The sequence below is a fragment of the Microtus oregoni genome, unplaced genomic scaffold, assembly GCF_018167655.1.
Source record: "Microtus oregoni isolate MIOR12 unplaced genomic scaffold, Mior012 000023F_ref0000262, whole genome shotgun sequence".
Taxonomy (NCBI): domain Eukaryota; kingdom Metazoa; phylum Chordata; class Mammalia; order Rodentia; family Cricetidae; genus Microtus; species Microtus oregoni.
The window spans coordinates 2,647,690-2,660,553 of NW_024543082.1; the positions used below are offsets into that span (position 1 = coordinate 2,647,690).

At 46.8% G+C, this 12,864-nt stretch overlaps 1 protein-coding gene across 1 annotated transcript in view; it reads left to right on the plus strand.

Moving 5' to 3' along the window:
• Positions 1–9,771: 9,771 nt before the first annotated feature.
• Snx4 (sorting nexin 4) overlaps positions 9,772–12,864 on the plus strand; it is a 66,643-nt gene continuing 63,550 nt past the window's right edge. Inside the window, exon 1 of the mRNA XM_041673385.1 lies at positions 9,772–9,926. Coding sequence (XP_041529319.1) covers positions 9,786–9,926 — 141 coding nt within the window. The 5' untranslated portion in view covers positions 9,772–9,785. The remainder of the gene's footprint in view (positions 9,927–12,864) is intronic.

Sequence of the window (12,864 nt, forward strand, 5' to 3'; positions counted from 1 at the left end):
GGGCATGGTGACACATGCCTTTAAGATCTCAGTGAGAGACCCTGCTTCGTAGGAGTTGGCAGTGTCAGAGAGAACACCACTGCCCTCCCCTGGCCGCTACATAACAGTGGGCACATGCGCACTGTGGTGGTCTGAATGAGAATGGCCCTATGGGCTCACAGATTTGAATGCTTGGTCACCATTTGAAATGATTAGGAGGTGTGGCCTTGTTGAAGGAAGTGTGCCTTGAAGTTTCAAAAACCCACGCCAAGCCCAGAGTTGCTCTCTGGGCCAGTGGATCAGGGTGTAGCTCTCACTCCCCTCCAGCACCATGTCTGCCTGCGTGCCCCCATGCTCCCCTCCATGGTGATGATGGACTAAAGCTGTGGAGCTATAAGCCAGCCCTCGGTTAAATGCTTTCTTTTGTAAGAGTTGCCTTGGTCATGGTGTCTCTTCACAGCAATGGAACACTGGCACACAAACAAACAACATAGCAACAACACAGATACATACATATCAAGTAAGTAAATCTTTTTTTTTAAGTATGATTTAATTTATTTATCTTTTACTGGTGTCCTACAGTTTATTAAACTAATTACGTCAGATAGATTTCTGTAAACTCCTATTTTCTACATAAACAATAATTGTCTGAATAAATAGTTTTACTCTCCTTATTCAATTTCACTTTTGGTTTTTCTTTTTTTTTCAGTTTAATCTATTTATCTTTTATGTATGGGCGCTCTGCATGTACACCTGCAGGCCAGAAGAGGGTGCCAGATCCCATTATTAGATGGTTGTGAGCCCCCATGTGGGTGCTGGGAATTGAACTCAGGACCTCTGGAAGAGCAGCCAGTGCTCTTAACCTCTTAGCCATCTCTCCAGCCCTATTTTTAGTTAAGACAGGGTTTCTCTGTGTAGCCCTGGCTGTCCTGGAACTCACTCTGTAAACCAGGCGGGCCTCAAACTCCTGAAATCTGCCTTCCTCCGCGTCCCCAGTGTTGGGATAAAGGTGTGGGCCGTCAGACTCGGCTAAGATTTGTTTTCATTTGATGTGTATGGTTGATTTTCCTGTGTGTATATCTGTATACCATGCGCATGCAGTGCCCATGGAGCCCAAAAGAGAGCATCAGATCCCCCAGAACTGGAGTTATGGATGATTATGAGTCACCATGCGGGTGGCTGAGATTCCAACCTGGGTCCTCTGGAACCAGTGTTCTGCACTGCTGAGCCTTCTCTCCAGCCTGCATGGACAAATGCGTATGAAGGCTGGAAGTTGCTCTCAGCAATCCTTGACTGTTCAGCCTTATTCACTGAGGCAGGGATTCTCAAGCAAATCCAGAGTTTATTGAGAGAAACAGTCTCCCTAGCCAGCTTGCTCTGGCCATCCCCCGACAGATTTATCGAGTACCGGGAGAGGAAACAGCAGTCAGGGCAATGGCAGGGGACAGCCTGACCGGGCATCTTCTTAATTCTGCTTTATTACACAAGTTACAGCTTCCAGCCCTAACCCAAACAGAAGCAGAGGCAGCAGACGCCTTGCCTTGTTCTGGTCTTAGAGCAGAAGCACTCTTTCACCATTAAGTGTGATGTTCTTTATCCATGCCTCTTATCACTTTGAGGACAGTTCCTTGTATCCCTACCCTGCAGAGATTTTTTTATTTGCTGTTTTGTGGTGTGTGTGTGTGTGTGTGTAAGAGAGAGAGACAGACAGACAGACAGACAGAGACAGAGACAGAGACAGAGAGACAGAGACAGGATCTCAAGTAGCCCAGGTTGGCCCTGAACTCCCTCCCACGTGCTGGGATTACTGGCATCTACCACCACACCTCGCTTTCCCAGGCCCTCCCCCTGTCCGGGAGGCAGCGGCTCCCAGTTGGCTCACAGAATATTATGCGTTGTAAACTTGGTATGACGGAATCACACAGAACGTGCCCATTTTCCTTCGCTGCATTAGGCAGGATCTAGTCATGCTCGGAGTCTGGGCATCCCTCTTGACTGTTTAGGAGCACAGCAGGTGACGACCACTCATGCTACTGCGATGGTATCTATGTGCCTCCAGTTGCAAAAGGCCAGGCATGCGCGTTACAAATCCCTGGTTGGAACTCCTTTCTGTGACTGTGGGCAAGCTTTGGGCTATAAAGTCTGGCCTATACAGATTTTCTAGCTTTCTATAATTTTATTTAATTTCATTAGTAAAAAAAATAGCTATCTTCATGAGAGTTGGAAATTTAAATGCTTCTGTTTAGCTAAAGGTGGTCTATTTATTCTGGTTAGAATCCCTCCCTCTGAACTTGGCATTTAGATGGCCTTGTACGTAGCTTCCTTTGACCTGAGAGGACTCTGTGAGGTCCCTAACCAGACTGAAAAGCTGTTGACTGGCCAGCATGTAAGATTTCTAAGACTAAATACTTCTGTTTCTGGAAAAATCCTACAGAAAGTGGCTCAAAGGTTAGAAGGCAAGACACTGCAGATTAGAGCCCACAGGATGAAGCCTGTGATGTCCTCATGACATCCTGTCCGGCTCTACCTCTGTCCCTAGTACATTCATTAGTTTTTCTCAAAGTTTAATTAAGATTTAAAAGGGAAGGGAATTGAAGTTACACTACTGAGCCAGCCATGGGGGTGATGGAGGAAGGTCATTGGTTAAATAAAGAAACTGCCTTGGCCCTGATAGGACAGAAAATTAGGTAGGAGGAGTAAACAGAACAGAATGCTGGGAGGAAGAGGAAGTGAGCTCAGACTTGATAGCTCTCCTCTCTGGGGCAGACGCGATGAAGCTCCAACCCAGGATGGACGTAAGCTAGAATCTTCCTGGTAAGCGCACCTTGGGGTGCTACACACATAAATAGAAATGGGAAATCAAGATGTGAGAATTAGCCAGTAAGAAGCTAGAGCTAATGGGCCAGGCAGTGTTTAAATGAATACAATTTGTGTGTTGTTATTTTGGGGCATAAGCTAGCCAGGCGGCCAGGAGGCGGGCTGTGGGAAGAGGCCCGCAGCTCCCTCAACATGGGGGTACACATGTGATCTCCTTACTTACAGGGCGGAGGCAGGAGGATCAGGAAGGAGCTTAAAGCCATCCTCTGCTACACAGTTCTCTGTCTCAAGAAACAAACAAACAAACAAACAAAAAAACCCAGCAAGCACCAAGATGACCAAACGAGAGAGACAGACTGACAGACCGAACTTTCCTCCCTCCTGACCACCATACCCTCTTCAAATGACACCATTGGGTGACTTTCCTCATTTGAAGGATGTTTTTCCCCAAGACTGGAAATCAAACCCAGGCACTGATCATTCAAGACAAACGCTTACCACTGAACTATACTGCAACCCAGGACAGCTTAGTCCAGGAGATATAGCATAGTGGCAGAGCACTTGCTTCAAATGTATGTAGGCCCTGGGTTCAATTCCCAGTACTGCACAAAAATAGAAGAAAACTGCCCACCAGTACTTGAATTTGTTTTCTCCTGGAAAAGGTTCCAAGCATAGAAGTTATAGAGGGCAAAAGGTCTTGTGCACACAGATAAAGTTCTGGAGAAGCCATGAAAGTTAAGCATACAAGCTTCCCTCTTCAGGGGAACAAGGCGCGCACCTGCTGTCCCTGGAATGCTGGGAATGAATGTGGTTTATAACCTGGTGATCCTTTGCTGTCTGATGAGCCAGGCTCTGCCCATATCTTCCAGAATTTATGCTTTACTTATCCCAGGCCCTTTCCTCCTAAAACCTCAAGCATCACTTCAGGTCCATAAACTCCTTTTAAGAGATGTCGTTTGCACTTTACAACAACGTAAGAGTAAGAGACTTCTATGTTATCTCAGGGCTGGTACAGTCCTGGCACTCCCAGGCATTGTGTTTACCTCAGTCAGTCTCCCTGGAAGCCAAATCTTGGGCATGATCTCTGAGTCAACAGTTTCCTATTCTTGTCAAAGAAGCCAGTTGCACTTGTAAAGAATCTCACTGTAAACATGTCTTAAAATTGTTGTGCAATCGGGACTGAGTTAATTGTTATCAGAAAACATCTTTTCAAATTGTTCTTAAATATGGCTAATGTAAAATGGTCTGGGTCAGACTCCAAGAAGTCTTGGCCCAGCACTGGTTACCCAAATCGTATTGACAGAGTTTCATTTTTACCTCACCCCGATTGTTTTTCCCTGCCTGCTATAAAACCTGCAGGGACTGCTGCAGGACAGTCTTTGTATGCTGTAAATATGTATCACTCTCACCGGCTAATAAAAAGGCTGACTGGCCAGTAGCTGGACAGGTAGAGGTTAGGTGGGACTTGCGGACAAAAGGAGAGTGTGAAGAAAAAGGAGGAGGAGGAGGAAAGGAAGAAGAAGGAGGAGGAAGAGGAGGAGGAGGAAGAGGAGGAGGAGGAAGAGAAAGAGGAGGAGGAGGAGGAGGAGGAAGAGAAGGAGGAGGAGGAGGAGGAGGAGGAAGAGAAGGAGGAGGAGGAGGAGGAGGAGGAGAAGAAGAAGAAGAAGAAGAAGAAGAAGAAGAAGAGAGGAGTATCAGGAGTCATGAGGAGATGCAGAGAAAAACAAGATGAATATGCTATGTTGAAAAAGGTACCGCCATGTGGCAGAGCATAGATAAGAAATATGGGTTAATTTAAAATGTAAGAGCTAGTTAGTAACAAGCCTGAGCTACCAGCTGATCTTTTATAATTTATAATTATCTCTGGCCGGGAAGATAGAAAAGTCTGCCTACAGAAGACCCTCCCACAAGAAGTACCTCTGTCACCTCCCTAAAACAGCACCAGTGTGGGGTACCCAGGGCCCCTCTAGCTTCCTTTTTCACCCATTCCATGTGTGCACATGTGTATATGCAGTGAGTTATAAAGACATGACATGCTGTCCTTGCCAGAATTGCTTCCTTTCCCTCCGAGCATCCAGAGCTGCAAGGGGCATCAGGGCAGAGGCTGAGTGTGTGAGCCTCTACTCGATCCTGGTTTCCAATGGAGTAAAATCCAAACCCACTCTCAGGTTTGTAAAATCATTGCTTCCTGCCCGAATCACCCCCTCTAGACTGAGTGAGTGTTCCTTCCCTTCCTTATTCTCTAAATAAGACAAGAACTTTCCAGAATGCACTTCTAGGTAGAGGGTCTACCTAGGTGTGGTGGCACACGCCTGTTTTTCCAGCACGGGGTGGAAGAAGGAGGTCTGTCAGTCTGAGGCCAGTCCTGGTTACATCGTGAACCCCTAGGTGGAAAGGGGAAGAAGGAAGCACAGAAGAACTTTCCCATTTTTCTGCCAGGTACTCTCAGCCCTCAGAAGCCCATGCTTCTCTTCCTTTCCCCAGGAATCGCATGCCAAAGCTTTCTACCCCCATGCACTACCTCTTCCTGTCTCCTTTACTCGAACTACACCACACGGTGCACCTGTTGTTGACTTCTGGCCTGGAGGTGGCTACACTGTTTCGAGTTCCCTACCCACTTTTTAGACTAATCAGTACTCTCAACAATCACAGGCAGCTGGCTGGCTGCTGGGGCTCAGTTAACTCCTTTAGCTAGATCTCAGCCTCCCAGTCCTCTAGAAGAGGACATGCCTGCCTCATGGAAGCTCCGCTGGCTGAGTCGGATGCTCCCCACGCCGCTAGCATATGGTGGGACTCAGAACTCTATTTCTGCTCTGGTACTCACAAGCTGTTGGTAGTGACTATAGCCAAGATGCTCACTCCATGCTTGCAAAATGAGGTGTTAGATTAGGTAATAACTTGATTTATCCACAGAAGGAAGAAACAAAACAAACACACAAAAAAAACCACCTTCCACTGACATTCCCTTGGGGCCTGAGGTCTGTGGTTCCTAGAGTTAATCAGCTGACTCAGAGCTCTACTGTCAGACCAAAGGGAAGAGGGCAAGGTGACTCAGAACCTTCCCTGAGATGATGAAGCAGCAGGGTGGGGGTGATGCGGGAGTCCCCTCTGTGTGCTGTGAATATGTTTTATTACTATTGGTTAATAAAGAAACTGGTTCAACCAATGGCTTAGCAGAGTAAAGCCAGGCAGGAAATTCGAACAGAGATATAGAAAGAGAGTAGGCGGAGTCAGAGAGATGTCATGTAGCAGCTGAAAGAGACAGACACCAGATCCCTAACAGTAAGCCACAGCCTCGTGCCGATACACACATTAACAGAAACGGATTAATTTAGGATACAAAAATTAGTTAATAAAAAGCCTGAGCTAATAGGCCAAATAGTTTTATAATTAATATAGCTTCTGTGTGATTATTCGGGTCAGGGTGACCAGGAAACGAAAGAGCCATCTCTGACTATGGGGCCGGGGAGGGCTATCAACAAACCCTCTGGCTTCCCTTGCACTTGCATTCAGTGAACTTGAATCATCCACTTAGGGTAGGTAAGAGGGCTCAGGGAGTGAGGGCACTTGGCGCTAAGTCTGATAACCTGAGTTTGATCACTGTGACCCACAGGGTGGAAGGTGAGCACAGGCTCCTGGAATGTCTTCGGACTTCTACATACGTGCCTGGGTGGCACCAGGAACGCTAACATGGCCTGGAGGCCAGGACGCTAGGAAGCTGGCGCTCTTGACTAGCTGGCTTTAGCAAAGGAAAACTGGGACTTGTTATTGTTTGTGTTCCTGTTTCCTCTGACCCCTCCCCTCCGCACATGCTGATTCTTTGCTTCTGCAGACTCGCAGTAAACAGCTACCAGGACCAGAAGAAAAGGCTGGGGCCCTTCATGCCTATCTAAATTATAGTAACTTTGGGGACACCAAATCCTTTTGAACCGGACTTACAGAAGTGTGCTACAGCAGTCTGTTATGGGTGCTGGGAACCAAACCTAGGTCTTTTGTGGGGCATCCACTAGAGGAAACTACTCGGGCAAAGGTTAAGCCAACAGAATGTATTTCTTAGCCATATAGTGACTATACTGGGCATTTGAGATCCCAGTGTAGCCCTGAACCTTTCTCAGGGTGAGTTTTTAGGCAGAAAATCATATCTTGGGTTGACACACCTCAGGAAGTAAGACTAGTTAGCCAGAAGCAGCACAAAGAAGACAAAAAGCAAGCTTAGTGCATAGAGAGATTTCCCCAGACCTATGGACTTTGATAGATTAGGTCTTGGCAGGTGGTGTTGTCTACAGTGCTGAGTTTTATGGCCCTAACGGTACTTTCATCACGACATCGGTTGTGGTGAGAGCTGGCGGACTACTAAAGCCTGGGAGCCTGTCACGGGTCCTCTGCGAAAGCAGCAAGTGCTCTCAACCACAGAGCCACTTCTCCAGTCCAAAGCCAAATTCTCTAAATGTAGATCTTTACTTATTTGGATTCAGGGTTTCACTGTGTAGCCCAAACTGACCTAGAACTCTCCATGTAGTCCGCCATGGCTTCAAGCCTGCCGTTCCTTTGTCTCTGGTTCGCAGTTTCTGGGGTTATGAGCACATGCCGCCATAGGAAGCTCCTTTGGCTCTAATAGATTCTTCAAGAACCCTTTTGGCCAGGCATGTCTGTGAGCTGGAAGCCAACTGGAACTACATAGTGAGACCCTGATTCAAAACAAACTCCACTGAATAAAAGCTCAACCAGACCAAACCAAAACCCTTTTGACTGATACTCCTCCCCCCCATACCCTACTCCCCACTTCCTTGTTCTCATTCTGGCGACTGAAACCAGAGTCTTATACATGCTGGGTATCTACAGGGCTTTGTGGATGTTAGGCAGGCAGCGCACCACTGTGCCGTCCTAGTCAGGAAGCTTCTATGTTACAGGACAAAGCAAAGCGCTAAGAAGACACTTTGGAAACATTTTTGACTGGAACGTGAGGTAGACAACACAAGGAAATTGCTACTAATGTCAAATGCTACATCCCCAACCCTGTAAGTTTTTCACACACACAGAGTATGGAGGAATGAGGGATTCAAGGTAGCCAATGAATCTGCCCAGTTTCAGTTTTATTTATTTATTTATTATCTATTTTTTTTTTTTACCCAAACAGGGTTTCTCTTTATAGCTCTGCTTTTCCTGAAACTCACTGTCTACACCAGGTTGGCCTTAAACTCAGAGAATCACCTGCCTCTGAGTGCTGGGACTAAAGGAGTGTGCCACTACTACCAGGCAGTTCTCTCTCTCTCTCTCTCTCTCTCTCTCTCTCTCTCTTACACACACACACACACACACACACACACACACATTTAAAAGAAGTGAAAACAGTGGACAGTACTATGACCTTCAGAGACTGCCTCATCAAGCCAGGTGACTTTTCCGTATTCCCACTCACTGTACAGAGAGACCCGTGCACAGCAAGCATCCTGCTGGCTTTAGGATCCAGTCTTTTACGGAGAACAAATCTATCCCTCCTGCGATTAGTGAGCCTCTTCTGATTTAAAAGTATGCTTTCTGGGAGTTTGCCTGGCGTAACTAATTCCTGGTAAGCAAGAAAATACCTCCAAACCTAAGTATTCTGGGCTTTGTGTGTGTGTGGGGGGGAGGAAATGGAGGGAGTGGGGGGGAGGATATGGAGGGAGTGGGTACCTGCTTTATTATTATTATTATTATTATTATTATTTTGGTTTATTCGAGACAGGGTGGGTCCCTGCTTTAAAGGAGTCCAAAGTCTAGTGATGGAGATGGATGGGAACACAAATTATTGTAAAATAGCATGGAAAATGCTTAGAGTATGAATGGAACTTTGGGAGAGAGAGAGAGAGAGAGAAAGAGAGAGAGAGAGAGAGAGAGAGGAAATTGCATTCCAGGAGGAAAAAGTTGCATTTCATAACATGAAATGGCTGTTTTCAGAAAGATTCATTTGAGCCGGGCGGTGGTGGCGCACGCCTTTAATCCCAGCACTCGGGAGGCAGAGGCAGGCGGATCTCTATGAGTTCGAGGCCAGCCTGGTCTACAAGAGCTAGTTCCAGGACATGCTCCAAAGCTACAGAGAAACTCTGTCTCGAAAAACTAAAAAAAAAAAAAAAAAAAAAAAAGAAAGATCCGTTTGGGTCCTTGAAAAACTGAGAGGAGATTTCTGTTCAGAAAGACAGACCTCAAGATCCTCTATTTTGGCTACAGCCAGAGAGCTTTTTCAGGCAACCACAGTGAATCTTACAGGGGCGCAGGTTCAGAAAATTACGGGAGACTTGTGTTGAAAATGATCAGGTCTCCAGTGTGTCAGTGTCTGAGGTTTAAACACCCGCCCTGCCGCAGCCCGTCTGTCTTCATCGCTCTCAAACCCTTCAGCGTTATCTTTGCTGAGTGTGTTACTCAACCTCTGAAAGTTAATCATTGACGCTGCTCTAGTCTGTGCTTGTGGAAACAGAACTGTGGATGCCCGGCAAGGGTGGTGGTCAGAAGACCTTTCTTTTCTTTTGAATTTACTTGAAGGGTCCCCCCAATCTTAATAATTTCTCCTCTCCCCCACTACTTTTTTTTTTTTTTCCGAGACAGGGTTTCTCTGTGTAGCCCTGGGTGTCCCGGAACTCACTCGGTAGACCAGGCTAGTGACAAACTCAGAGATCCACCTGCCTCTGTCTCCTGAGTGCTGGGATTGAAAGTGTACGCCACCACAACTCTATGATTTCTGCTTTTTTTTTTTTTTTTTGCGTTCACTTGACCTTCACTTCTTTTGTTCTGTCTCCACCCGTTCTTCCGTATTTCCAGTTTCGTAGCTGACCAGTGTCTCTGCGGATTCCCCTTAGGTTTCCCTTACTTCCCTCTGTTCAGCCTTCTGCCTTCACTGCTGCCGGGGAGGAGCTTCTGTCGGCAGGGGGCGGGACTACAGGAGGCAGGGGGCGGGGCGGCCGCGGGCTAGGCACGGCGCAGGCGCACTGTATTCGCGGTGCCGAACTGCGGCTATGGAGCAGACACCTCCGGACCCCGAGAGGCCATTGCAGCCTGCACCCCTGGAGCCGCTGGGGGGCCCTGGCGCTGTGCTGGAAGCCGCAGTCGGCGAGGAGACCCAGGGCACCCGGGAAGACAGCTCAGGGGTCGACACGGTGAGGAGAGGGGAGGCAGAGGCTTCGGGCCTGGGGCCGGGGCCTAGCGGGCCGGGCTGCCCCTGACTGGGACTGGTGGGCGCCGCCCCCGAGGCCGGAGGATGACCCAGAGCTGAGTGGAAGTGGACCCAAAGGCGCGGCGCACGGGAGGGCCGCGTGGGCGCGGTCACGCGCGCCCGTGGTGGCGTGGCCCGCGGCTTGTCAGTGGGCGCGTCCCCCGGGATCTGGCCTCGAAGGCTCGCTGCCGTTTCCGGCGGGCCGAGGGGGTCGCTGGGAGGCGGCTCCACCCAGGGTGAGTGGGGAGTGTGCGCTGTAAGGGGGTATTGGCCTGTGCCCTGTCGGGAAACATTTGTTGAACTCCGCTTGGTCGTCATTTCGGTTTTGGGATAAGTGCCTTTCCCCAGGAGACGGATTTGATCTCCTCATCTCCACCCCGACTGTCATAGCTTTGGAAGTCCCCTTTGGTTAATCTGCGCTTTTTAACTGAGCAAAGATGGGGAGTGTATCGTTGTCTGTGAATGTGTCCATCCCAGAGGGCCTTCATAGATTTGTAGACTGTGATAAAAAAGCTTTTGGGAAGCTCATTGTGGTGCCCAGAGTCTCGACCCTCTGTGTGGTCTGTCCACTATACTGCTGCTGGTGCTCCTGTTGCTGTCTCTCCTCCCTCCCTCCCTTCTTTTTTCTTGACACCTCCCAACAGGTGTCCGTACTAAAGTAATGCGTGCATTTTTATGATTGATACATTTCTAGAAATGACCAAGTTCCGAGACAAGCTAACGAGGAATTTCTCAGCAGTTGGAGGTTTTGACCTCTTAAACTATTTCTGTGTACTTACGAGTTTAAAGCGTTAAATTTTTAGAACAGGTTTAAGCTCACCATTCAGTTGAAAGGAAAACGGGAATATTATACCATATACTCTCCTCTCACATTCAGACTCCTTTTTTTTTTTTTTTTTTTTTTTTTGGATTTTCGAGACAGGGTTTCTCCGTAGTTTTTGGTTCCTGTCCTGGAACTAGCTCTTGTAGACCAGGCTGGCCTCGAACTCACAGAGATCCGCCTGCCTCTGAATCCCGAGTGCTGGTATTAAAGGCGTGCGCCACCACCGGCCGGCTACATTCAGACTTCTTATCAGCACTGGTTTCTGTTACACTTGATGAGCCCAGATTGGCACCCAAAGTTCATAGTTTAAAGTTCACTTTTGGTAACCCACATTCTGTGGGTTTGGGATATGTAAGATGACGTGATCCGTCATATACTGCTACACAAACTTTTCACTGTCCTAAGAATCCCCAGTGTTTGTCTGTTCTTAACTCTCCTCATCAACCCCAACTCGTTGATCTTTTTCTTTGTTTTTCATCATTTCCATTGTTTTTCCTTTTTCAGGAATGTCATATAATGGCCTCACCATGTAGCCATAGCTGGCCTGGAATACATAGAGATCCGTCTCTCGAGATTAAAAGCATGATCTGCCGGGCGGTGGTGGCGCACACCTTTAATCCCAGCACTCGGGAGGCAGAGGCAGGTGGATCTCTGTGAGTTCGAGGCCAGCCTGGTCTACAAGAGCTAGTTCCAGGACAGGCTCTAAAGCTAAAGAGAAACCCTGTTTCGAGGAAGAAAAAAAAAAAAGATTAAAAGCATGAGCTACCACCACACTCGGCTAATACATAGTTTTGACATTAGCTTTTCTTTTATTACGTGTCTGTGTGGGTAAGACTTTCTGAGTATAGGTGTGACTTTCTGGAGTTGTGGTTACAGGAGCTGCCCGTTATGGGTACTGGGAATTGAATGTGGGTCTTTATATAAACAGTATGGACTCTTAAGATTTATTTTACTTTTTGTGTGTGTTTTGCCTAAATTCACACACACTCATATACATATATGCACCATGTGCAAGCCTGTAGAGGCCAGAAGAGGGCATTGGATCCTCTGGAAGTGGAGGTAGGGATGCTGGGAACAGAACCTGGGTCTTCTGCAAGGCCACCTTAATCACTGAGCCACCTCTCCAGCTCAGATTTAGAATATTCTCATATGTGTTTCTGTTTTGACAAGGTTTCACGATCTTGGCACTTTTGCTTTATTTTGGTAGGGTCTCTAGTTCAGGTTAGCTCTGAAGTTTTGGCAGTCCTCCTCCTTCATCCTCCCAAGTGATGGGGTTGCAGGTGTGAGCTGCCGTACCTTTGTGACTCTAAGTATCCCTAAAATAGTATATTCTTTTGACCTGATTTTGAAGTTTCATAAATGAAATATTTTTGGTATGGTTTTGTTTAGGATTTATCTCAAAAGCATTTTAACTCATTTATTTTCATGTACTCCTTTTTTTTTTCTGGGTAGTCCACTATTGGTTCATCTCTTCTGTTTATGGATAGTTGGATTATGAAAATTTTGTTGTTTTAAAGAATTACCATGAACTTCCTCTTAAATATCTTATAGTACGGAGTGTCCAAGATTCTAGTCTAAATTTAGCAGCGGCATTGCAGATTATAGGTTAGTAGTATGTTCAGCCCCAGCGGTTAGTGCTTGATTGTTTCCAAAGTGGCTTTTCAGTTTCCACTTCCATCAGCAGGGCCAGATGTGTCTTTTATGAATACTGGATATTTCCAGAGTTTAAAATGTTTTCCAAACCTGTGATTATGCCCCCACCTGCACCCTTTTCTGGTTCTGGGATTGAACCCAGAGCCTCACACATGCTAGGCAAATGCTTTACTGCAGAACTGTACGTAGCCTTTGTGTCTTTTGGCCGCATCATAAGGACTTTGATTTTGATCATGATGATAAAATTTTATTATTTTGTGAATATATTAATATGAACTCACATTAGAGAATCTAACATTCATTTGGCTATGTTAATTTGTATACATGTTAATTTATGTATAGGCGCATGCGTGTGTATTGTACGTGCTTGTGTGTGTGTGTCTATCTTTTATTTCCCATCTGATTC